This window comes from Eublepharis macularius, chromosome 5 (assembly GCF_028583425.1).
Source record: "Eublepharis macularius isolate TG4126 chromosome 5, MPM_Emac_v1.0, whole genome shotgun sequence".
NCBI lineage: Eukaryota > Metazoa > Chordata > Lepidosauria > Squamata > Eublepharidae > Eublepharis > Eublepharis macularius.
Window position 1 is genome coordinate 5,649,381 of NC_072794.1, and position 24,114 is coordinate 5,673,494.

Here is a 24,114-nt window from a genome sequence, read left to right on the forward strand (position 1 = left end):
AGGCCTCAGTGGGGTGGGGGCAATTGTCCACCCCTTTCTCTGGGACCAGCTCGTTCTCCTCCAAGCACCTTTGCAGTCCCATTCTTTTGCCAGTATGCCTCATGCTGAAAGGTGAGAGAGAAGGCCGAGAGGGAAGCCCTTCCCCTCTCTCCAGAAAGGACTGACTCAGGTTCGGCAGAGGTGGGAAGAAGCCACCCTACGTGCTCAGAGGTACTCTAGGAATTTAAAAGGTTACAGTTATATCTTTAATAGTAATAGCTCTATCTTGCATTGCTACACGTGTGTTTTGAGGGGTAATTTCATGAGCATGCAGGAGTCATGCAGCTCTCTTCACTGATGGTAACTGCACCGGTTTAAATCTCTGCAGGTTTAAGTCACTTTTCAGAAATGGAACTCCATGGGTGACAGTGACCTAGCCGTTTCCTCTTAGCTTCACTTACCCACAGAGTTGTTGTAAGGATGCTGGGGAGGAAAGAACTATGTATGCTGTCCTGGACTCCTTGGAGGAAGAGCCAGTTGAAAACGAGATGGATGGAGGGATGGAGGGATGGATGGGAAAAGGCAGGGCACAGACAGAGGGATGCGTGTAAACAGAGTGCTGGGAAATAAGTGGTTCTTGCCACAAAGATCAAATTCAGACCAGGGAGACAGGGCTGTTTCTTTTCAGATGGTGAATTCTTCACAGACACTGAGGGCTGGGAAAGCCTTTTCTTTGCCCACTTCATGCAGAGTGGCTCGCTGTCTCAAGGCATTTAATGGCAGAAGCTCACGAAACTGACAGTGCAGTTCTCTTTTGTTTTGCTATGGTTGTGTTTTACATTTCCTAAAGGCCTCCAGAGAATTCACTCATGAAATTACATTTAAATTGAGGATTGGTTCTTAACCACAATGGGAGGGCAGGAGAGGACAGAAAGAAAAAAAAAATGCAATCCTAGGGACATTTTCCTGGGAGTAACCCCTGTTTAATAACATGAGATATGCTTCTGAGTAGACCTGCTCAGGATTGCTGCCTAACTTTACATGTCTGAGGTTTTATACCCCGGTTTTCTCGCAATTATTGGCATACGCTAACTTGCCTGAGGTTACCCACCAAAGTCAGCATTTGAACTCATATCTAAACTCTGTGTGTTACAGGTCTCTCCACACACCCTCAGTAGAGGTGCACCAATTCACTTCTATTTAATGAGGGGGCAGATCTCTTCATGCCAGCGATTACCAGCATGCCACCTTAATTCAGGAAGAGCGACTTTACACACTCCGCTGCAGTTTCTCAACACAGCTGTACCAGGAACTGTTGGCTGCTTGCCTCTCCCCCTGCCCCCCCCCCACATGGTCCAGAGAAAGGGGACATATAGAAGATCTATGCTGACCTGCCCTGTAAGATGCTCATATGGTGTTTTATGAAAGCCATTAGTGAGATCTAGACTGTCACAGGCAAGAGCCTCTTCGCCCTAAATCTGTTCAAAAGTTGACATGAAGTCAAATAGGGCAGCAGAAAGGAGGAGGAGAGTGAAAATTCATCATCACAAAAATGTACTCCTTACTTGGCAAGCTTCGCTACTCAACTAAAATATATAATTATTTTAAGAAAGAAGCCACCTGCAAAATACAACTAAGATACGTATGTGGGGGACCTGCTGGACCAAACCATTTTCTTCCCCAATAGCAGGCACTCCCATGCACGCCCCTTATTCAGAGATAGAATGCCCCTGTATGTGGAAGTTCTACTGCGCTGTCACTCATAGAACCATCCTCCACCAATTTCCCAGCTCCTTTTCAAAATTCATCCAAAGCAGCTTGTGGCAACTCATCAGCTAATTGTTGGGTAAAGAAGCATCTGCTTTAATTCTTTTTTTTAAAAAAACCTTTACAGGTATCACTTCCACCCCATTCCCTCTCCCATCCAGAACAAAAATCAAGCCCTTGCATAGACAAGTCTCTTGGGTAAACAAAGTCCTTTCAGCGAAGGCATGCAAGAGCTCCGTACCCTCACTGTCTCCCAAGACAGAAATTTCACCCACTGAGCCTTCTCTTAGCAGGAACTGCCTGCCCAAAAAAGTGACCCAAAATTTAGGATGTTCAAAAATCTTAATGTCATCCTATACAGTAATAACTTCTCATTACTGGAGGAAGAGGGGAAGCACTATAAATTGCAAACAATACGTGTTTTCCTTAAAGCAAATGCAGTAGGGGGAGCACTTGTAGGGCAGAACTGTCAGTCTAGATCCTCTCGTCCACTTATTCATCCATGAAAGTCCCTCACTCTGCCTACCCTATCATGCTGCGAGACCAGGAATCAGCTTGGCTAGGAAGATGGGAGAGAACCAATTAATTTGGTAGGGAGGGGGTTGACAACATTTTAATGTTTTAATTGCTGTTTTTATGTACATGAATTTTATTGTCCTGTCGGTGTATTTTAGCTTGTCTTACTTGTTTTGATGTGTTTGGTTTGGTTTTAATGGTTTTTTTAAAAAGATGTATGGTTTATTATATATTTTTTTAATTGGTTAGCAGCCTTAGTGGTCCTGATCAGGGCAGAAAGGCAGGGGCATTCATTTTGCAAATAAATAAAATTTGAAAGGGGAATTTCCTGGCCCCAGCATGCTCCCCGAATTAATAAGCAGCAGCATCTCCCCCACCTGAGTTGCTTAAAGGTGCGGGCAGCTCAGACCTGGATGATCTTGGGGTGGGGGGGAGATGGGGTAGGAGGCACAAAACTGCAGAATGCACCTTTCCAAGTACAGATACTAGTGGGAAATGTCTGGGCTCTATAGGGCCAGCATCAAGTGCAACTGTCCAGAGCCATATTCCTAGCAAAGGGTCCACAGCTGTCCAGAGACCCCTGACCCACCCAACCCGGCCAATGGGAGACTGGCTTTGCAGGGCCCTCTGAGATGCCTGGCTGTTCATGCTGGGAGAGGAAGCTGCGGGGGGAGATGCAACCCTTTCAGGTTCCACTGAGACCTGCTGACAGATTCTCGAGCAGCATGAAAAAGTAGGGCTTTGCTCCCCCCCCCTCCCCCCAGATGGTGTGCAAAAGCACATATGGGCAAAGACCTCTCCAAAACCTGCAGCTGGTCCCTTCCAGGCTAGAGAAAATTCCAGCTCTTGGTTCAAAAAAGAAAGAGGAAACAAGTTTCTAGCCCTCAGTTCTTAAGGCATTATACAGATATATCTGGGAACTGGAGTGACTGTGGCGGCGGAATCAGAGCAAAGAGGCAAGATCATCTTACAGAGTGTTTGTGAAGGCCTATGAGGTGGCTGTGAAGGCGGCAAAGAAGGATTACTACGCCACCTCCATAGCGTCTGCTAGCTCACGCCTGGCAAAATTATTTAGGTAGTTCGGTCCTTGGTCTCCCTCTCTCAGGGAGACTGCCAAATTAGAAATTCGGCTATTAGCTGTGAGGCTTTGGGGAGCTTTTTTGCAGATAAAGTCTTGTCCCTCCGCCGCAACCTGCCAACCATGGTTGATACAGTAAGGGAACTGGAGACCCCTTAGCCATCTTTTGGTCCAATTTTAGATCACTTCAGTCTGGTCTCCCAGGAGGATGTTGACTGGATCCTGCGGCTGGTGAGGCCCACTACGTGCCCCTTGGACCCCTGCCCCTCGTGGCTGGTTAAGGCCAGTATCAATGGGCTGAGGGCCCCGATGGAGGCCATTATTAATCCATCACTGAGCTCTGGGGTTTTTCCCAGGGCATTAAAGGAAGCCATAGTGAGGCCCCTTCTGAAAAAGCCAACTTTAGACCCCACCGATCTGTCCAGTTACCGCCCAGTCTCGAACCTCCCGTTTCTGGGTAAGGTGATTGAGCAAGCGGTGGTGGAGCAGCTGCAGGGTTTCCTGGATGAGGCATCAGTCCTGGACCCATTCCAGTCCAGGTTCCCCCCGGGTCATGGGACTGAGACAGTGTTGGTTGCCCTCACAGATGATCTCCGTAGGCATCTGGATCAAGGCAGGTAGTGCTGCTGGTGTTGCTAGACCTCTCAGCAGCGTTTGACACGGGTGACCATGAATTGTTGACCCACCGCCTTGCTGATGCGGGGGTTCGAGGGACTGCCTTGCAGTGGCTTGTCTCTTTTCTCCACGGTCAGGGACAGAGAGTGGCACTGGGGGAGAGGTTATCAGCACGTCAACCTTTGGTGTGCGGCGTCCCCCAGGGGGCGTTACTCTCCTCATTGTTGTTTAATCTCTACATGCGCCCCCTCGCCCAGCTGGCACGGAGTTTCGGACTGGGTTGCCATCAATATGCAGATGACACCCAGTTGTACCTGTTGATGGACGGCTGGCCTGGCTCTGCTCCCAAGATCCTAAGTAGAGCCTTGGGGGCCGTGTCTGGATGGGTGAAGCAGAGCAGACTGAAGTTGAACCCTACAAAGACGGAGGTCCTGTGCCTGGGCCGTGGGGGGATAGATATGGGGATTCAGCTCCTGGCCTTTGAGGGGGCACCACTTGTGCCTGTTTCATCGGTCAGGAGCCTTGGTGTGACGCTGGATTCCTCTTTGTCAATGGAGGCCCAGGTCAAGGCAGCTGCCAGAACTGGATTTTTCCATCTTCGACAGGCCAGGCAGCTTGCCCCCTGTCTCTCAACCCATGACCTAATGACAGTGCTCCATGCAACGGTCACCTCCAGATTAGATTACTGTAACTCGCTCTACGCAGGACTTCCCTTGGGCCTGACCTGGAAACTGCAGCGGGTCCAAAATGCTGCTGCTCGTGTCCTGACCGGAATTTCATTCAGGGCACATGTGACTCCAACTCTGCAGCAGCTGCACTGGCTCCCCGTGGAATTCCAGATCAGGTTTAAGGTTCTGACCTATAAAGCCCTAAATGGACTGGGACCAGCATACCTGAGGGTCCGCCTCTCCCCATATGTACCTCAGAGGGCTCTTAGATCTGCAGGTAAACACCTACTGGTGGCCCCTGGCCTCAGGGAGGCTTGGCTGGCCTCAACCAGGGCCAGGGCATTTTCTGTCCTGGCCAAAACCTGGTGGAACTCTCTGTCGGAAGACACTCGGGCCTGCCAAGATCTTTTATCTTTTCGGTGGGCCTGTAAGACGGAGATGTTCCGCCTGGCATATGGTTGAGGCCAGCACTGGAGCCATCTAATTAGCCTCCCTGCCAGTCTCCTGCCAGTGGGGGGGGGGGAGCATATGGTCCATCTGCCTCCCCATGCTTGAAGAGTTAGAGTTTCACCAACCCACACCTCCACCCTTTTCTTCCCTTGGGTAGGGTGAGCAGGGACAGGGGGAAGGGGGCCCCATCTGGAATGCTGAAATCCATGTTGGTACTGAGATGTTATTTTACTGGTTTTATTTATTGTAATTTATTTATGATTGTAACCTGCCCTGAGCCTGCTTGTGGGGAGTGCGGGCTAAAAATATAATCAATCAATCAACTATATCTACAAGCCAGTGTGGCATAGTGGCTGGTGTGTTCAAACCTCTGAGTCAACTGTGATGCTCATCTAGAGACCAGTCACACTCAGAGCTAAACTACACAAGACGCACGACACGTGTTGGGTTCCTGCAAGTTCACCTGACAAGTGTAGTCGTGCCTCACTTCTGAATTCCCGGAGGAAAACCTGAGCAGAGCAGATCTGTTCTGCTCGGGTTTTCCTCCAGGAGCTCTGGGGCAGGGCACAACTACACTTTCCAGGTAAACTTGTGGGGACACGAATCATGTCGGACATCTTGTGTAGTTTATCTCTCAGCCTCCCCTCCCCTCCCCCTACTTCTTGTGGAAGCCATTTTATTTATTCATTCAGAAGATGCATGTTCTACCTCTCTAGCAACGTGCTGGAGGTAGCTTACAGCTAAGATAATACAAAACCATTAAAACACAACCATTGGTGTGGGGGGAAGGGTCCGATCTGAGACATCTGGGTTCAGCCCTCCACTCTGCCACACAATAGCTCACTGGAGCAGTCACCCTTTCCTAGCTTGACCTAGCTCAATGGGGGAGGGGAGAACTATGAGCACAGCCACACGTCCCTTGAGTAGGAAGGGTGGGATAAAAATGCAACAAGGCTCAAAGACTGAGATGGTTACGAATGATCCAGAGACACAGACTTGACCTTCTGGAAGGAAAGGCAGGTGGAAAAAACAAACACAAACAAATGAAAATATATATATATATCAAACCAAGTAGCACTTACTGGTTGTCGCTCAGGTAAGCCGAAGTTGAATACGGAGCAGGCAAAAAAAGGCCTGAACTCCACCAACTGGTAGGCAGTGCAGAATTCTGGAAGGGCAAGAAGGCAGGTTCAAAACCATGGCCTGACTCTTCAGCATGAACAGTAAAGCCCAGTAACTGTAATCATTATCCTGACTAGAACTTTCATGCACACAATGGTGAAGAGGCTGGGCTGTGATCCTACAGTTCGAATCTCACCTCTGCAGTAAACCTTAAGCACTGGCCACTCAAACTGGCCCCTCCTGCAATGGGGGAAATGTACAACTGGCCTACTTTGCAGGAATGTTGTAAGGATCTGATGACATGTGAAGTCTGTTTTTTGTACAAATGCTAAGAAACATTAATAATTTAGCATTCTGTCCTCATGGATAACCCAAAACTGAATGCCATGCAATCCTTTTCATGAGGCCCAATCAAAGCCACACAAAGCAATGTGCAAGCTTACGAGTTGCCCAGAACGCTTCGGTCATGCTGTGTGTTAAGATGGGACAGGGAGTGAGATGTTTTAGGTCCTGATCTTAAGCCTCTATGTCTGCCCAGCTTTCAACACACAACACGGACATGATGCCTTAAGAGCACAGCCTCTTCTCCTCTCCCTCTCCTCCTTTCATATGTGTTTAAGCATCCAGCTTGATAAGGAGTTCTGGAAAACTCAAAAGCTTTCTCCCCGTTTTGTATTATTTTCATTGGTTGTCTTAAAAAGCGCTTGTTGTCTGAACTCACAGTCACAGACAACGCTGAACACTTTGTGCATATTTGAGTGATCCTCACAACAGTCCTGCAAGGCAGAGCCCTCTCACATTGTACACAGTGAGGTTAAGAAAGTGTGAGTTGTCTAAGGCTGCTGCACACAAGCTGTACTTCCAAACCCCCTCCCCACCCACCCCCTCCACTGGATAAGCAGGGGCAACCTTCAAACCCTCTCCATTACTGCAAAGTTGCTGCATTCATCACATCCCTTGGTTCTGTTACTTATTCACTCTGAGCCAGGGAGGTACAGCCTCCCCGTTCACTTGGTTAACCTTAAACAAATTGCGTAACTCGGACTCTGCATCCGTCCCATACACACAGAAAAGCACAGAACCAAAAGAAAAGATATCATGCCAAAGCATGCGTAGGTATTTTCTTTGCCCCCCCTGCTTCATCACAATTTACCACAGGGCCACTACTAGCGGCGAGGGGAGAAGGAGCCAGAAAGCCCAAACATAAAGTCAGATCACCTTTTTCCTTGTCATTTCTGATAAAACATGGGATGCAACAAAATACTTCCACGCAGACAGCTGTCGGGGGGCTAAGCTACTGGCTTGGAGGCCAAGGAAGACTAACATCGTGCTGTGGGATCCAATCAGTAGTCCCTCTCGACTTCCATTCTGTTGCCAAAAGGGAAGCCCATCCAGACACCCCTGAAATAATCTCATGTGCAGAATCCAATGCTTCACAGGTTGCTTGTTGACGCCCACTCTGTGACAGAGCGCCTGCTCTGCATGGATAAAGCCCTTGCTTCGATTCCTGGCATCTACAGTAGATCTGCGTGCTACAGTAAACCAGAATAAGCCAGGAATCACCAGAGTTTGAATGTATGTGGAGGCCTGAAGGCAAGCTGTCAACTTCAGCTCCCATCCTCATCTAGCCATACTGCCCTACTTTACAGGGCCATTATACGAATGACAGGAGATGGGCAGCTCTTGGGACACATTATGGTGCCATATAAATATAATAATAGTAACTGTGCTTATGTGCTGATCTTCTAGACAGATCAGTGCCCCACTCAGAACAGTGAACGAAGTCTGTGTGATTGTTTTGATGCACAACCTGTACTGTTAGGACAGAATATAGGGAAATAGAGTGATTTCTAATTGGCAAAGGTGTCAGACAAGGATGCTTATTTTCTCCCTATCTGTTCAACCTATATGTAGAATATATCATAAGAAAGCTGGATTAGATCTAGAAGAAAGTGGAGTGAAAATTGGTGGAAGGAGCATCAACAATTTGAGACATGCAGATGACACCACGTTATTGGCAGAAAATAGTGAAGACTTGAAACGACTACTGATGAAGGTTAAAGGAGAAAGCATTAAAGCAGGATTACAACTGAACATCAAGAAGACAAAAGTAATGACTACTGAGGAATTACACAATTTTAGGGCTGACAATGAAGAAATTGAAAATGTTAAAGATTTTCTATTCTTTGGCTCAATCGTCAACCAAAAAAGGAGACTGCAACCAAGAAACAGGAAGACTGAGACTCAGAAGAGCTGCTGTGAAGGAACTAGAAAAGATCTTTCAGGATAAAGACGTCTCTCTGGGGACCAAGATCAAGATAATCCAAACTGTGGCATTCCCCATTACTATGTATGGATGTGAAAGCTGGACAGTGAAGAAAGCTGACAGGAAGAAAATTCATTATTTTGAAATATGGAGCTGGAGGAGAGTTTTGCAGATACCACGGGCAGCCAAAAAGACAAATAAACAGATTCTAGATCGAATCAAACCTGAATTCTCCCCAGAAGCTGAAATGGCAAAGCGGAGGCAATTCTATTTTGGTCGTATCATGAGAAGACAAGACTCTTTGGAAAAGTCAATAATGCTAGGAAAAGTTGAAGGCAGTGGGAAAAGAGGAAGACCCCAAATGAGGTGGCTTGACTCAATAAAAGGAGCCACATCCTCCAGTTTGCAAGATCTAAGCAGAGCTGTTAAGGATAGAGTGTTTAGGAGGTCTTTCACTCATAGGGTCGCCATAAGTCGGAAGTGACTTGATAGCACATAGCACACAGAAACATAATTATCCCTACAATACAGCTAGAGAGCTGGGCTGAGAGGAGTGGCTCACTCATGATCTCCTGCTAAGGTCATGGCAGTAGTGGGATTTGAACCAGCAGAGTGCTGACTGGCATCCCAACCACTTAACCACTATGCCAAAGCAGCTCTCTGAAACATGTGCTTTCCTGCAGGTTAAAAGCTCCCTGTAGCAGCTACAAGCATGCAGATATTCTTGTTTAGTAATATGGAGAGGCACAGCAGAGGCAATAGGCTCTCAGGAAATCCATATATTCCACATCAGTACAAATACATGAAGCTGCCTTATGCAGAGACAGAGCCTTGGTTCACCCAGCTCAGTCTTGACTTATCAAGGGTTGCTGGCACAAAATGGTCTTGCCCAACATGCCTGCTGCTCAAGATCTTTTTACATGGAGATGCCGAGATTTGAACCTGGGGCCTTCCACGTGCTCTGCCACTGAAACACAGCCAACTCCCAGTTGGACATTAAGAGAAGCCATGCCATCCCAATTCTCTAACACACCCAAAAGGACCATATTTCAATCCCAGACACACACACAAACCCCAACAACTTAATTATGTAATTCACAGCCACAGGAAGCAGTCAGGGCCCACTGACTTTGGTGGCTGTTAAAGGGTAGTCAGGTTGGTTGAACAGAACTGTTCAGAAGCTGTAAATCCCTGAATACCAGTAGCTGTGCATTTGTCTGTGGGCCTTCAGGAGGGCAGATGTGTGAAAACAGATGCTCAACTGGATGGATCATTGGGTTGATCCAGCAGGGATCTTCTAACCACCACCACCCTGGCCAGTCTAGAACTATTGTGCAGCAGCCTCTCTACAGTAAAACTCACTTCTCCCTTTGCATTGCTGCAGAAATGCCCACCTGTTCCCATGCTTTCCCACGCCAAGGGGCACTCACCTCTACGGCGGGCATGCCAATCTGTGACTGAAAGGCTGGTATCCCATACAAGGTGCTGCCCGACTGCTGGTGCGTGTGCGGTGTGTGGTAGCTCTTCCCCCTGTCCATGGCAAGGTGCAACGAGGGCATCAGGCTTCGTGTTGCTTCATGGAGGAAGCCGAGGCCGACGAGAGTTCACAGAAGTGGCAGGGGGAAGGGGAGGGTTTATATGTTCACTTCACTCTGCAACATGCCCTGTGGGAAAGAGGAGAAACATTCAGGAGCTGCCTGCTTTTCTAACTAAAAGGGGGCTAATCTGATCTACAAACAAACACACAAATAAAAGCACAAAAACTGCACGACAACCAAAATCTCAAGAAATACAGTAGTAAAAATCGCTCATGGCAGCTTATGTTAAGTCAACAGGTAGAAGAGGCCTTCGGAGAGACAACAAAAATCCCCCCTTGCTGGCAAAAAACAAAATGGAGGTGGGCTATTTCCAGCAGGTGGGGGCCATTACAACAAAGGCCCTGCTCATCACTCGTGTAGACTGAATGCAGGCACACAAAGCCAGTCTACCAACCTACCCTTTGCCTACCTGCAGCACAGAGGCTAGAGTGATGGACCAGGACTAGGCAGATCTGGGTTCAAAAGCTCACTTGGCCACAAAGCTCACTGGGTAACCTAGAGGCTAGTCACTCCAAGTAAGCCTAACCTACCTCATGGGGTTGGGATGTGGCTACACTGGGGAAGAGAGACCCTCTGGGCCATTTGGAGCTCCTCAGAAGAAGGGCAGGGTTAGAAACGGCCCAGATCAGGGTGGCATGTGTGGCTCCTCCTCCCTCCATTTTACCTGCATCACAACCTTGTGAAGTTGAATTGCCTGAGGTCACCCAGTCTTAATCCAACACACTATTCACTGCACCACACTGGTTCTTACACAGAAAACTACGATTCAGGTCTAGTTGTCTGTAAGGAGCTACTGGACCCGAATCTTGCTCTTCTATTACAGACCAACACGGCTACCCACCTGAAACAGAAACTAAGTTCATCTTCACCAGCAGATTGCAACGACATAGAAGAGGACGCGTCCCCACAGGTACCCAGCTTCTTCCAGGACTAACCCTCTCTGTTACTTGGTCAGGGAGAGAATGTCTGTTCCACATTCCTTTTTCCTTCCCTACATTCCCTTTGTAAAATATAATATTGGGCCCTGGAGAGCGGCAGCAATATAGAGAGAGACTGAAATGAAAGCCACAGCTGAGGATCAGTTTCAGTTTCCAAATGCTGGCGATTCATGTCCACAGTTTCCCCCATGGCTGTACTCACAGCTACACCTGGCCACGGAGCACCAGACACAGTTCCTTCACCATCAGGGAACCCAGTGGTAGATTTCAGAATTGCACAGGGCCAGAACTGGAGGTTGCCCAAAAGGCATCACTCACACCCAGGCCTTAGTTACAAATTGTCCACACAGACCCAAGGGACACCAACGATGCTGCCCAATAAGCCAAGCCCTGGAATTTGGGACAACAGAACTTTCCTGATAGAAATAGGAGACAGACGGGGACACTGTCTGAGCACTGGGCTAGACAGACCTTCTGTCTGCTCTGGCAGTTCTGTTTCTTCTCAAGTGCAGGTAAATTTGATCATTTGGCAGAGCGTTCCAAGGCAGAAAGCAGAAGAGGACAAGATTTGTCACGCCTTTCAAATGAGAGTCAGTGTGGTGTGGTGGTTAGAGTGTTGGCCTATGATCTGGAAAACCCAGCTTCAAACATCCTCACTGTTACAGATGTTACAGTTTTGTGTAGTGGTTAAGCGCGCGGGACTCTAATCTGGAGAGCCAGGTTTGAATCCCCACTCCTCCACTTGAAGCCAGCTGGGTGACCTTGGGCTAGTCACGGCTCTCTGGAGCTCTCTCAGCCCCACCCACCTCACAGGGTGTTTTGTTGTCCAGATAATAATGACATACTTTGTAAACCGCTCTGAGTGGGCATTAAGTTGTTCTGAAGGGCGGTATATAAATCGAATGTTGTTGTTGTTGTTGTTGTTGTTGTCGTCGTCGTCATCATCATTATTAGGTGACCTGAAACCAGTCGCACGCACACAGCCTAGCCTCCCTCACAGGGTTGTTGTGAGAATAAAATGGAGAAGAAGAAAGCAATGTAAACTGCTTTGGGTTCCCACAAAGGGGGGGCACAGAGGTAGTGTATAAATGAAGTAAATAAATAGGCCCTCCCTCAACACCCTGACCTGATCTATAACCTGCCCAATTATACATCCCCAGCCCCCAAGGAGAAAAAAACAAGCACAAACAAAAGAGGAAACTAAGAAAAGGAAAAAGAGAAGTGGCTGCTCTGTTGTGGCTCTTGGTCATACTGGCCAGGAGGTTTAGTTACCATAGCCATGTCACACTGGCTGTCGTCAGAAGAGCATGCAAAACACGCTCTCCAGTCCACAGAGAACAGCTGGCCACATCTAGACAGATTTTGGGAACTCCAGGGAATGAGGAAGAAGCTTTGCCACACCTTCCACAGCCCAGTTGGAATTCAGCAACTGGGGGGAACATACCCAGTTCACAAGCGTCCCACCATTAAGATCTCCGGCGGGAGTTGAAAAGATTTCCACATTTCTTGGGAAGTGACGCCGCTGGTTTTGCAACCAATCCCCTGACCTTCCCCCTCCCTCCTGAGGGATCTCCTTCCTCCCTCCTCTCCCAGGCTTTCAGAAAACAGGTGGTGAGAAAAAGAAACTGTACTAGCAGCCCAGGGTTTCGCAGAGGGGCTGCTGAAAGGTTCTCTTTGCCATGGCTGCTGCTTGAATTAATGGCCTCCGTCAACCAGAACATTCTAGGGAAATGGGCCTACGAGTTCTTTGATGGCATCGCTGTGGAGGGCACCCATGCTCCCTTCCCGAATGCTTCTTTGGCTGCCAAGGCGAGCTGGGCGTGGCTGGTGCCAGCGGCAAGTCACAGGGTGTGTGCTCGCAAAGCAAAGCAGACAGCAGTTCAAACTGTGTTCCGGGGAAACAGAAGCTTCCTTGGAAGTTGCTTGGGGCTTCCTCAGTGAGAAATTGCGTAAGGGCAGACAGCAGACAAGTTTCTTTGAAAGACAGCGGAACTGCCAATGTGAGAGTGCTTCCAGCAGGGGACCCTCAGCTCAGACACGGCAATAATGTGCCCACAGAGCACGTTTTTTATTCCATTTTTCCTCTCAAGAGCTCAGGGCTACATACAAGGCTCCCCCACCTCCATTTTAATCATCAGAACACCACTGCAAAGTAGGCCATGCTGAGAAGTGTGCACAAAACTGACCTCAGGTCCCCCAGCAACTTCCACCAGCTGAGCAGAAATCTGAGCCCAGATGCCCTCCCCGTTCTAAGTCCAACCTCACGGGCACCCCCCACATGCATGTGGAACAAGCCCATGCCCTGGAACACACCCCGGAACACACTACAATACGGGCCTGAAGTGAGGTGGAAGACTCCACAGGTGGTGGAAAGGACTGCTTCTCTTCCAGAGGGATGCCTTTTTAAAAAAATAATCCCCCAGTCCAAAACTCCCAACCGGCAAAACAACGAGGACACTGGAGTTGGGGGGAGGGATACACACACGAACTAGCCCATCCCCAAGGCATGCTGAGCAAAGTTTCTACTTGCAGGAAGGTTTTATTCTCTCCCACACATGGCAGGATTTAAAACCACAATTCGCTATCTGCACCCCAAACTAGCACAGTCTATTCCACCCCCTCTGGAGTGGGAAGGAACTATGACTCAATGCTAGAGCATCTGCTTGGCATGCAGAAGATCCCAGTATCTCCAGTTAAAAGGACCAGGAGGTAGGCGATAGGAAAGACCACTATAGGAAACACCAGAGAGCAGCTGCCCACCTGACTTGACGATACTAGAGATGGGCATGAACCGGGAAAATGGCAGTTCGTGGTTCATCATGTTTCATGAACCACGAACCAGCAGTGCCGGGTTTGCGAACTGGTTTGTTTGGTTTGTGAATACGTCACTTCCAGGTCAGCAGAAAGTATCCAGAAAGTCCGTGCCCCCCGTTGCCTAGGAAACCAACTGATCGGCGTCAGGCTGTCTGCAGTGACAAACCGAAAAACAAACCAAACGAACCGCCCTAAAAATTGGTGCTGTTCGTCAGAAATGCCCTCCGATAAACTGCCGGTTCGTGAACCAAAAAAAAAAACTGGCCCAGTTCGTGACGAACTTTGGTTCGTGCCCACCTCTAGGCAATACTAACCCTGATGGACCAATGGCTGATTCAATATAAGGCAGCTCCATGCGTACCACCTCACTTTGCTATCACAGTTCTATCCTCATTTCCTCCAAGGGGCTCAGTGGCACAGATGTATTGCCCCCTCCTGCAAGCGCACACTGCAGCCAGAATGATTACACAGAAAAGGTTGGGAAGGAGTGGAAAGCCACTAGAGAAAGGCAGAAGGGAAGACAGCACCAGAGGATTTAAGCGTTGGAAGCCCTTAAAGCTCAACTCCTGGCTCTCTCCCAAAACATTCAACAGCAGTTTTCTTTTACGAGCAGAGTAGCCTTTTTAAAATGACACTATAAAAACAATAATATACTAGCTGTTAAAAGATATTGGTTTGTCACTTTTAAAGACATCCAGAACCTTTTAGGGGCCCACAGAACGCTACATCATTAATACTCTTTTTGTGCTACTTTTTGGAAATTGAATGCTTTCCTGAACAGGAGCTCTCACTGCCCTTTCGTGGGCTCTGCTGTGTTCACCAAGAGAGCAAGTGAAGCATCCCATGATGACAACAGTGTATGCTTCACCAGTGCACTGAGTGTAGAATCTGGCATTGCATAAACTCAAGTTTCTAGTCCTCAAGCTGACTTCGGAAATGTGTGGACCCCACCTGGGAGACTCAGTAGCCTAAGGAGACAATTCAGGGAGCAGAAAAGACTCCCATTCACTGGAAAACCATACTTGGAGAAACAGCTTTGGCAGACTGGACCTCTAAACAGGTCTTTCTGGTGTACAGGCATCAAATACTTTCTACACAGCTCCTACGGCCTTCTCTCTGACCAGAAAAAGAAGGATAAATTATGCACAAGTGCTATATATGCAAAAACTTTGCATAATTTATACAGGTTGCAAAGCAGATAAGAGAAATTTCTCTCCATGCACATCTTAACATGCTATAAAATCCTGATTTACTGTAAATTCTCTTACATTGTGTGTGGGGGAGGCACAGGATCGACTTCTCACTCTCCCCATGAGGGACGGTCACCCCCTGCCCACCTGAACCAAGCTTCAGCTTTGCTCCTTGCAACATCTCCCTAACGTCCTCTTCTTGGCCCCAGCCTCCAGGTCCTCTCTCCTTCTCTCTACGGTGGTTAAGAGACTGCCTTTGGCCACCTGCTAGAAACTCGGTCACACCCACAACTGAAGTTGGCCAGCAATGGAAACAAGACTGACTAGAAGCAGCTCTTTATACACCACCTTCCCATGTGGTTCAAAGCAGCTTACAATAATAGTTAAAACATTCCCGTTAAAACCAAAATAAGACGACAAACCCCAAGTCTCTTAACTCCCTCCCTACTTTACAAGCACGCCTTGCAGCGCCAAGAGAAACTCTTGGATGGTCAAGCCTATCAACAGCTATCAGACATGAAAGTTCAACAGAATCCCTATATCCAGCTGCAGTCTACCTCCAATTACATTATACTACGGATGAACCAGGTGGGAAGACTCTGCCTGAGCGCCCAGCTTTGTGAGCTTCTGGTGGGACTCAGCCGCACACCAAAAACGGGGCTCTTTGGCTTAACTCTGTGTAGGTGAGTCTTAACTCTCAAACTGCACCAGCATCTTTGACAACCACTCCTTTTCAAAAAGGGAGGTGCTGCTGTCTGGTGCCTCCCCTGCCCCCCACCCCCCAAGTCTGAAACAGCTTTTGATAGGAAATCTAGAGCCAGCGATTCCCGTAAGAGCTACAAGCAAGACTTCCCTTACATACGAAGGGTAACTTATTATGAAGGGTATAAAATCAATAGTGAGGGGTGGGGGAGGAGAAAGAAAGAAGTCTCCTTGCCTCCTTTCCGCAGTATCGGTGTTGCTTCTGCTGCGTGAATTGTTAGATCTTGCTGCAGTACAATCTACTCTTCTTTTATGAAAGAAAAAGAAAACTTTCTTTGGCTCTTTAGGAGGGAGGGATGGGGGGAGGATCCTGGAACAAGCACAGGTATCCAGGATTAGGCAACAAGACTAATGTCATTTCCTAGAACAGCTGCACAAGAGTTAAGTGCTTTAAAAAAAATCCCACGCCAAGGAAAAGCTGAATTCTCCAACCTGCACAAATGATACAGTTCCAGCAGGCTGGGAAAATTCATTCTACCTTTGCAAACAAAACATGCAGGATCTTCTGGAAATGGGAACAGCATAATGGCTAAGAAGAGATGAAGTCAGGTTTCCAATTCAAATCTCAAATGCCCAAATCTCACTCGGCAGCTTCAGGCACACTATTCTCTATCTCAGTCTTCCCACAGCAATGTGGAGAGATCAGTGGCCTATCGTATCAGGCCGTTGAATGGATTAAGATCAAGATAAGAAAATGAAGGAATTGAATACTCAAAACATAATATAATATAAACAACTCAGTATTATTCTCCCAGCCCACATGCTGCTCAGTGAAGCCCAGGAACCCAGTCTTCTGTTTACAAAGTCCTTGTGACTCCCTTGAACAGAGAAGACTCAAATTAAGATCATAAGTAACCAGAAGAGAGGTGACAAGCTTCACTGGAAAGAAGGGCTCTGCTATGTGTGTGTGTGTGCGTGCACGTATGTACATACATGCATATGCACACGATCATGTATACCCACATGGTATAGAAACATCCCTCTCTGGAAATCCTGCTCAGCCCCCTAACATCCTCTAATCTGAAAGCCTGCAAAGATTTCGTGGAAACGCTGTGCTTCCAAGCATAGCTTCACAGTCGGAAGGGCCAGAAGCTTGTCTCACCTTCCAAGGATACAGAAATCAACGTTTTCGGGATGTTGAATTCAACTTCTAATACAAAATTTTGAGTTGACTGCAGAACACAGACAGTGGCTGAGAACGTCCCCCTGCAATATTTGGAACACTCACAGATACTGGGGCAGGGGGGGAACAGAGGAGGACTTGGAGGAGCTGGTATGGTTCAGCAGAGCACATCAGATCTGAGACCTATCCTCAATGGCAATTCCGTGCAGCATTCACTTCTGAAAAGCTGAAACGCATCTCTAGCTGGGGGTGGTGTGGGAGGGGTCTCATTTAGGACAGAGATCTCATCTGCTCCGAGGAGGCAGCTGGCAGGCCTGCAAACACAACCTAGCTGGCCAGGCGTTCTAACCACTCACCGACGCTTCCCTGTAAAGAGGCTTCCATTCCGACACCGAAATATGATTCCCCTGGGGCAATATCCAATTACTCGAGGCACATTTAACGGGCACCAGCCGGCTTCTAAAGAGGCAGCGTTTAATTATCTGCATTGATAAGCTTTTGGCTGACTCTGATAGATGGGCCTGACAGCGCTAAGATGGAGAATTCCTGACCATAAGAGCCCTGCTGGATCAGCTTATGGAAAACAGCACAGGACTTGATTCATGCTTTCGGAAAGAGCACACGGCACAGCCCTCCTCCTAGGACTGTATGTTTCAGACTAGGACCTTCACGCATGGTGTGGAAAAAGGAGACCGGACCTTATCCCACTCCCATAATACTAGATCTCAGCAAAACCAACCAGACAGAGAAAAGGGACTTCTTTACTAATTTGTGGAATTTACTTTCACAGGACATTAAGGACAGCCACTAGCTTCGATGGTTTTAAAGACGGAATAGACTAATTCATGGAGGAGAGAGCCATCAGCTTGCTGCTAGCCATGGAACCTCCACATTCAGAGCCTGTATACCTCAAATTACCCACAGCAACAACGGATGAAGAGGCTTAGGTCTCAATGCCCATCTGTCTCCTATTGGAAGCATCTGGTTGGCCACGGGCAGAAACAAATTCAGGACAGCTCTTATTATGCAGAGAGATTAGCTTTCTGCATAAAAGGGAGATCACAACACAAGGGCGCACTCAGACGTACATCGCTCCTACATCCATCATCCTTCGATACAAGCCACAAACGAAAAGAAAACCTCTGTTCCACCACCTGCCTGCCAGGATGCTCTCACTCTTTTCCATGTGCTGCCTAAAGCACATCTAACCAACAGCTCCCAAAATCTAACAAGTAATCAAACCAACAGCACGTAACACCCTACAAAAAAACTCTAAATCAGAATTATGTATCAAGCATATTTGTGTGCCCGACATTTTGCATTATTAGTTAAACGTGTAAAGCAGCCTTATACAGTCACAGCGTAGTTAATTTCTGCCAACAGCCCTACAGGATCTCAAGCACAAGTAACTGAGATCCTTTTACCTGGACATGCTCAGAATTGGACCTAAGAACGTAAGAAGAGCCCTAATGTCTCAGATCCATGGTCACTCTAGCCCAGCATTCTGTCTCACAAAGCAGCCAACCATAACTCTGGAGAGGCAACAATTGGGCACAGAGGCCAAGGCCTTCCCCTGATATGGCTTCCCCTGGCACTGGGATTCAGGGGTTGACTGCCTCTCAGCGTGGAGGTCTCCTTTAGTCACCAATGAAAGACATGCTCTCCATGAATCTGTCTAATCTCAGACCCGTGGCCCATCTGGCTCAGTAGAGTCGTTGCTCATTGGCACTTTCTCTGTGGGCATCAGGCAGAAAAAAGACTGTCTTAAGGGCTGCTACTCGAGAACATTTAACTGGAGATGCCAAGGTTTGAGCTGGGGGAGCCTCCCACATGCAACAGTCTGTACCTGCCACTGGGCCACATGCGCTCTGGCTAAAAGCGAGAGAGTGCAAGTGCATATTTTTGCTCATTAATGGATAAGACTGCCTTCTGCTCCATCAGACCCTTGGTGTGATCCATCTATCTTAGCACTGTCTACTCTGACTGGCAGCGGCTCTCCAGAGACTCAGGCAGAGGAAGATACTTCCCAACACCAGCTACCCAAGAGAGACCTTTTAACTAAAAGCATGGGAGCTCAAACCTGCAACCTTCTGCATTTGTTCCACAGCAGAGCCACAGCCCTTCCTCCTGACAACATGGCAGTCTAAGGAAGCAGTTCTCAAATATGACGCCTGGGGGGAATGCTTTTCCCATAACAATGGGTGTGTCACAGAACCCCTGCGCATCTGTAACAGAACTTTGTGCCTTGCAAGAGGACTGCAGGACATATTATAAGGTGCAGATTCAGCTTGAGAGTCAGGGTAGTGTAGCAGTTTAGCCTGATGAAGGAGACCCAGGTTTAAATTTCGCTGGACGACCTCAGGCCAGTCGCTCTCTCTCATTCAGTCTAACCTAATTTTCGTGGTTGTTGTGAGAATAAAAGAGAGGACAGAAGAGCTATGTACCTAGGGACCTGAGCTTGCTCAAGAAATTCACCGGGGGGCGGGGATTACATGTGATAGGGCAGAGAGGTCTCACTGGGTCTTTTTAAATCTGCCAATGGCTGCACACAAGTGGAATGTCTGCCCTAAAACATACACGGCACTTTGCAGTGGCCAGGCACTTCAGGATAAGACCCTTGAGCTTTCTAATTAAATAAATAAAACTACTAAACAGTGAGCAATATGTTTTTCAAGATGCTAAGAAACCCAAGGCTACCTGGCACACAGTTAATGACCAGGGTCGCCACCAACGAAGCTGTGATCCAGTTGCCAGCTGGCCACTCGGACCACTCCAGCACCTGCTGGCAGATGGCACTGCCTCAGCAAACGGCACGGCTGAAACAGGTGTAGTTTCCTGAGATCCCACTGTTTTGGGCCCGTAACAGCCTGGATCGGGGAGGGGGGGGGGACAGTTTTGAGAATTGCTGGAACACTGTTCCGGAGCGTTCCAGCAGAAGAAAAGCACTGGTTGTGACTCGGTGTGTGAATATACCTTTTAAGAAGATATAACTATATAGAAACCACCAAGCTTAAGAATCAATTCTAAAACCAATATGCTTATCAAGACTCTGCAACCATCACACTTAGGTTCTTATAATTAAGCCTTCCTATAATAAATTGTAAACTGAAGAGTTTTAAGCAAAATCCTTAGGTAGCACTGAAAAACCTTCCGGGAATGCAACATTAAACACGCAAAAGGGCAAAATGCCACAGGTGGTGTTAGTGGTGGAATTCAACCCCCCCCTCCCCGGGAAAGTGTTCTCAAGGTAAAAGGCCTGGGTAAAGTAGAGAACACCTGAAGTTCTGTGTGTATGGAGAAGAAAAAAAGTCGTGTTGGTTGTGACTAGGGCCTGTCCGGGGTCTGAGCCTCAGCCCCCGGCCTTGCCGGGAGGAAGCCAGGGGAGGCAGCTGGGAGACAGCTGCCCTGCCACCCCAGCCGGCAACCAGGGCCAGAACCTGTCTACACAAGGGGGAAGGGGCAGAAGGCCAAAGCCTCAGAGGGCTGGAAAGGGCAGGGAGAGACCAGCTAGTCCCACCCTCCAGGGGGAGGATAGGGGGCTAAACAGACCAGGGGGAAAGGGCAAAGGCAGGGGGAATAGGGACCCAGCAGCAGCCCAAACAGAGCCCTTACCAGCCAAGGAGGAGAAGCAGTCACAACAGCCCAGAACCACACCCCAGCTAGAGGGCAGTAACCTGGCTCAGGAGATGCTAAGAGCCAAGCCCCTCCAGGTGGAGCTGCTGGAGGCACTCTGTGGGAAGAGCTAGGCAGCCAGCCAAGGGGCCACAGCTGGGCCTGCCTTCAGCAATCAGCTCAGCCAGAGAGGCCTGGCAGCCAGCCTACAAGACACAGCTGTTGCTGACCCAGGGAGCCCAGCCAGCTACCCCAGCTGCTGTAGCTTGAGACAGCCCAGGCCAATGCTGGGAGGCCAAGGAGGGGTGTGGCCTGGCAGGCAGGGCCTGCAAGGAGGGCAGGGCAGTGAAAGGAAGCCCTATAAAGGTTGGCTGGGAAGAGCTCTGGGGTGGTGGGTGTGAGTAAGGAGATGGCGTGGAGGTGGAGCAGTGCGAGAACGGAGGATTGGAGGAGAGTTCTTGGAGGAGGAGATGGCGGAGGTCGCAGAGGGTGAGCAGGCAAGTGAGTGGACTGAGAGGGAGTCTGGGTGAGGTATACTGCCCCTCCTTCCACAGAGCTGGGTCCTGTGGCATCCCTGGCACCCCTCTGACGTCAGGGCCGGCCCAGCCGGCACCCCGCCCAGCGGCAGCGACGGCTAGCGCTGAGAGGGCCCTCCTGAGGTAAAGGTTTAAAGTAACATAAGGAAGAGCTGTAATAAAGATTTAAACAAAATCACTACAGAGCCTCTATGTTCAGAGGCAGTTTGCTTGTGAGACCCATATGCTTAGGGCAGATGAACAGATGCCTATTGCCTCTACTGGCTGAACTGCACATTTCTGAGCCACTGTGGGAATTGATGGAAAAGAAAGCTGGAGGGAAACAGAAATGGAGAGAAGAGAATGAGATAATCTATTTAGTACATTTTTATCCTGCAATTCCTCCATGGGTCTCTGAGTGGCAGACTTGATTTTCCCTTCTCATTTCATCTCCACTACAACCCTGTGATGAAGCTCAGGCTGAGAGAGCATAACTGGCCCAAAGAAATCCAGTGTGCTTAGTGGCTGAGTTAGGATAATAATAACAACAACGGCACTATATACTGCTCTTCTAGGGAGATTAGTGTCCCATTCAGCGTGGTGAACAAAGCCAGTGTTGTTATTATTCCCACAATACAGCTGGGGAGCTGGTGCTGAGAGGAGTGGCTTATCTAAGGCCACTTGCTGAGCTCAGGGCAGAAGGGTGGTTCGAACCAGCAGAGGGCTGATTTGCATCCCAACCACTTAACCACTATGCTGCAGCAGGTCTGAACCCCATTCCTAATCCAAAACTAACCTAGGAGTCCCCTGCCTTTTTGAGCCTACAGGCTCAATTTTTTGAAACAAGGTAGTGAGCACCATTCCAAAATGGCTGCTGCAGGAGAAGTCAAACATGACACCTCCCTCCTCACTTTACAAGAGAATTGCAGAAAGAGAAGGAAGGAAGAACGAGAAGGGGAGAGTAAAAAAAATGAAAGCCTGAAGGAGAAATTAGCCTACACGCTGACTAAGGAAAGCCCAGGTACTTAACGGTCCTGCGGATCTTCCAGTGGCTATGGCTATTGTGGCAGTCATAGAAAACCCTAATAACAAGCCTTGCTTTACAGTAACCCTACCCACTTAGCAAAATGATTGGCAGGCACCAGGAAAAGTTCCCACAAGCACAACAGTGTTGTAGTGGTAAGAGCAGGGGTCCCCAATGTTTGGGGAAATCACAGCAAAACAGAAGTAGAGAGAACACAGAGAAAGATTGCAAGAAAGAAAAAGCGGCTGCATCCTGGCCATGCAGCTCCAGTTCCCATCCAGTGTGGGCTCTGTTCCCCCAGGGATCTAGGCTGCCTTGTTTCTCTGGGCTTGCTACGCAAACATCACTTGTCCCCCAACTGAACAAATGGGCAAGCAGCACTTGCTCACTCTGCCACGCTGCTGCAAACTCTCTTCCTGCAGATCAGACAGAAGCACACACACAAGGAAACTTCTAAAGGCCACGATCCCTTCCAAAGTCAAGGAATGCAGCCCCGGGACAACATCTCAGCAGCACAGTCTGGCCAAGGAGCAAGGTGTGGCAGCCAGGCAAGCCTAAAGACGGACCAGGCTGCCACTGGCTTTTCAATGACCTGGGGGAAGGGGAAAAAGGACTTTTTGCAGGCGAAGAACATCTTTTCTGAAGGCAAGCAGGAAGCAAACATTCTTTGAAAGCCTAATGGTCCTCCCTGCAGTGCACTGTATGATTTTTCATATCACCAGTAGAGATGGGCACGGAACGAAAAAAAATGAACCGCTCAGTTTGTGGTTTGTTAATTTCCATGGAACACGGACTTAACAAACTCACCCAATTTCCGAACTGGTTCGAGGGGCCCAGGATGGCCCCCATCATGCTCAGAGAAAAAAGCGCCCTTTTCCCAAACACCTCCCCAGTTCCCAGTCAGTAAGAAAAACAAGAAAACAAGAGAAAAGAAAAGAGGCTTTTCAGCCCCTTTTCTAGCAGCCAGAAGTGCAGGCCAAAGATCCAAGTTCCAATCCCAATCCCAACACCACAGCCAGCCACCAAGCCCTCCTCCCTCTCCCACTCTAGAGAAACTGAAAGCAGGAATCACATGGCTTTCCCTATTTATGGAAAAAGCCAAGAGATTGAACAACACAGGAGCACTCTAGTTGGCAGAAAAACCTGCCTAACATGGTTTTGGAAGGAAGAGATTGGTGTTACCATGGCTGCTAAAGGCCTATCTCCTCAGTTGCCTTGGAGATTCTAACCCTCCCCCCCTTTTCCTGGCTGGATAGGCCAGAGTGGGAGCTCTCTAGTTGGCAGGGACAGCTGCCAATCGAGTCTGGAGGCCTCAGATTGGGGGGAAACTAAAGACTGCCACTGTTGCCTGGGCAAGGGAGTATTTGGCGCCAAATGTGTCCGAACCGGCAATGGAACTGTAAGAAAAGTTCGTTTGGTTCGGAAAAACGCGGTCCCACGGAACGCTTGGTTCTTTGACTACAAACAGGCCATTCCGTACGGAATGTTGTTCCGTAGTTCATTTTGTGCCCATCTCTAATCACCAGCATCAAATCAGAAGCCAGACGCCACAGGCAGTATGCAAATTTGTTATGTAAAAAACTCAGTAAAGCAAAAGACAAACACACACAAACTCCCCCCCCCATTTTTTTTTTAAAGTCTTCTGAGGATACAAAACACACCCTTTCAAACTCCAACTTCCTTACTGGCACTTCTCTCTTTGGCAAACGGAATGCAGAAGCAAATCTTGCCGGCCAGCAACACCAGAGCTTCCTCCGGCATCATTTTAGTGGCTTATATCATCAAAACTAGCTCTTTGCAAACCTGGGGGTGGGGGAAGCTGGAGATTACCTGCTCCCTGCCCCACCTAATATGGTACAAACTGCCTTCCTTTCATTACGGCCTCCGCCAGTTGCATGTATGACACAACTCTGAATGGATACAGCAACCCACAGAAATATGCCAGGCCTCTTGAGAACACCAACTTTCCATTTTAGAAGAGAAACAAGATCCTAGTCCTGGCGGGTGCAACACGGTGCTCCACAACACATGAGCCACACCCAAAGGTTGGCCAGAGCGCTTACTGAACTACTCTCCC

The 24,114-nt window shown here is 48.5% G+C and overlaps 1 protein-coding gene across 1 annotated transcript in view; it reads right to left on the reverse strand.

The window, feature by feature from the left end:
* Positions 1 to 24,114, reverse strand: part of SBNO2 (strawberry notch homolog 2) — a 94,089-nt gene that overhangs the window by 61,024 nt on the left and 8,951 nt on the right. Inside the window, exons 2-3 of the mRNA XM_054980085.1 lie at positions 9,892 to 10,125; positions 6,156 to 6,241 (exon numbers count right to left, since the gene is read on the reverse strand). Coding sequence (XP_054836060.1) covers positions 6,156 to 6,241; positions 9,892 to 10,020 — 215 coding nt within the window. The 5' untranslated portion in view covers positions 10,021 to 10,125. The remainder of the gene's footprint in view (positions 1 to 6,155; positions 6,242 to 9,891; positions 10,126 to 24,114) is intronic.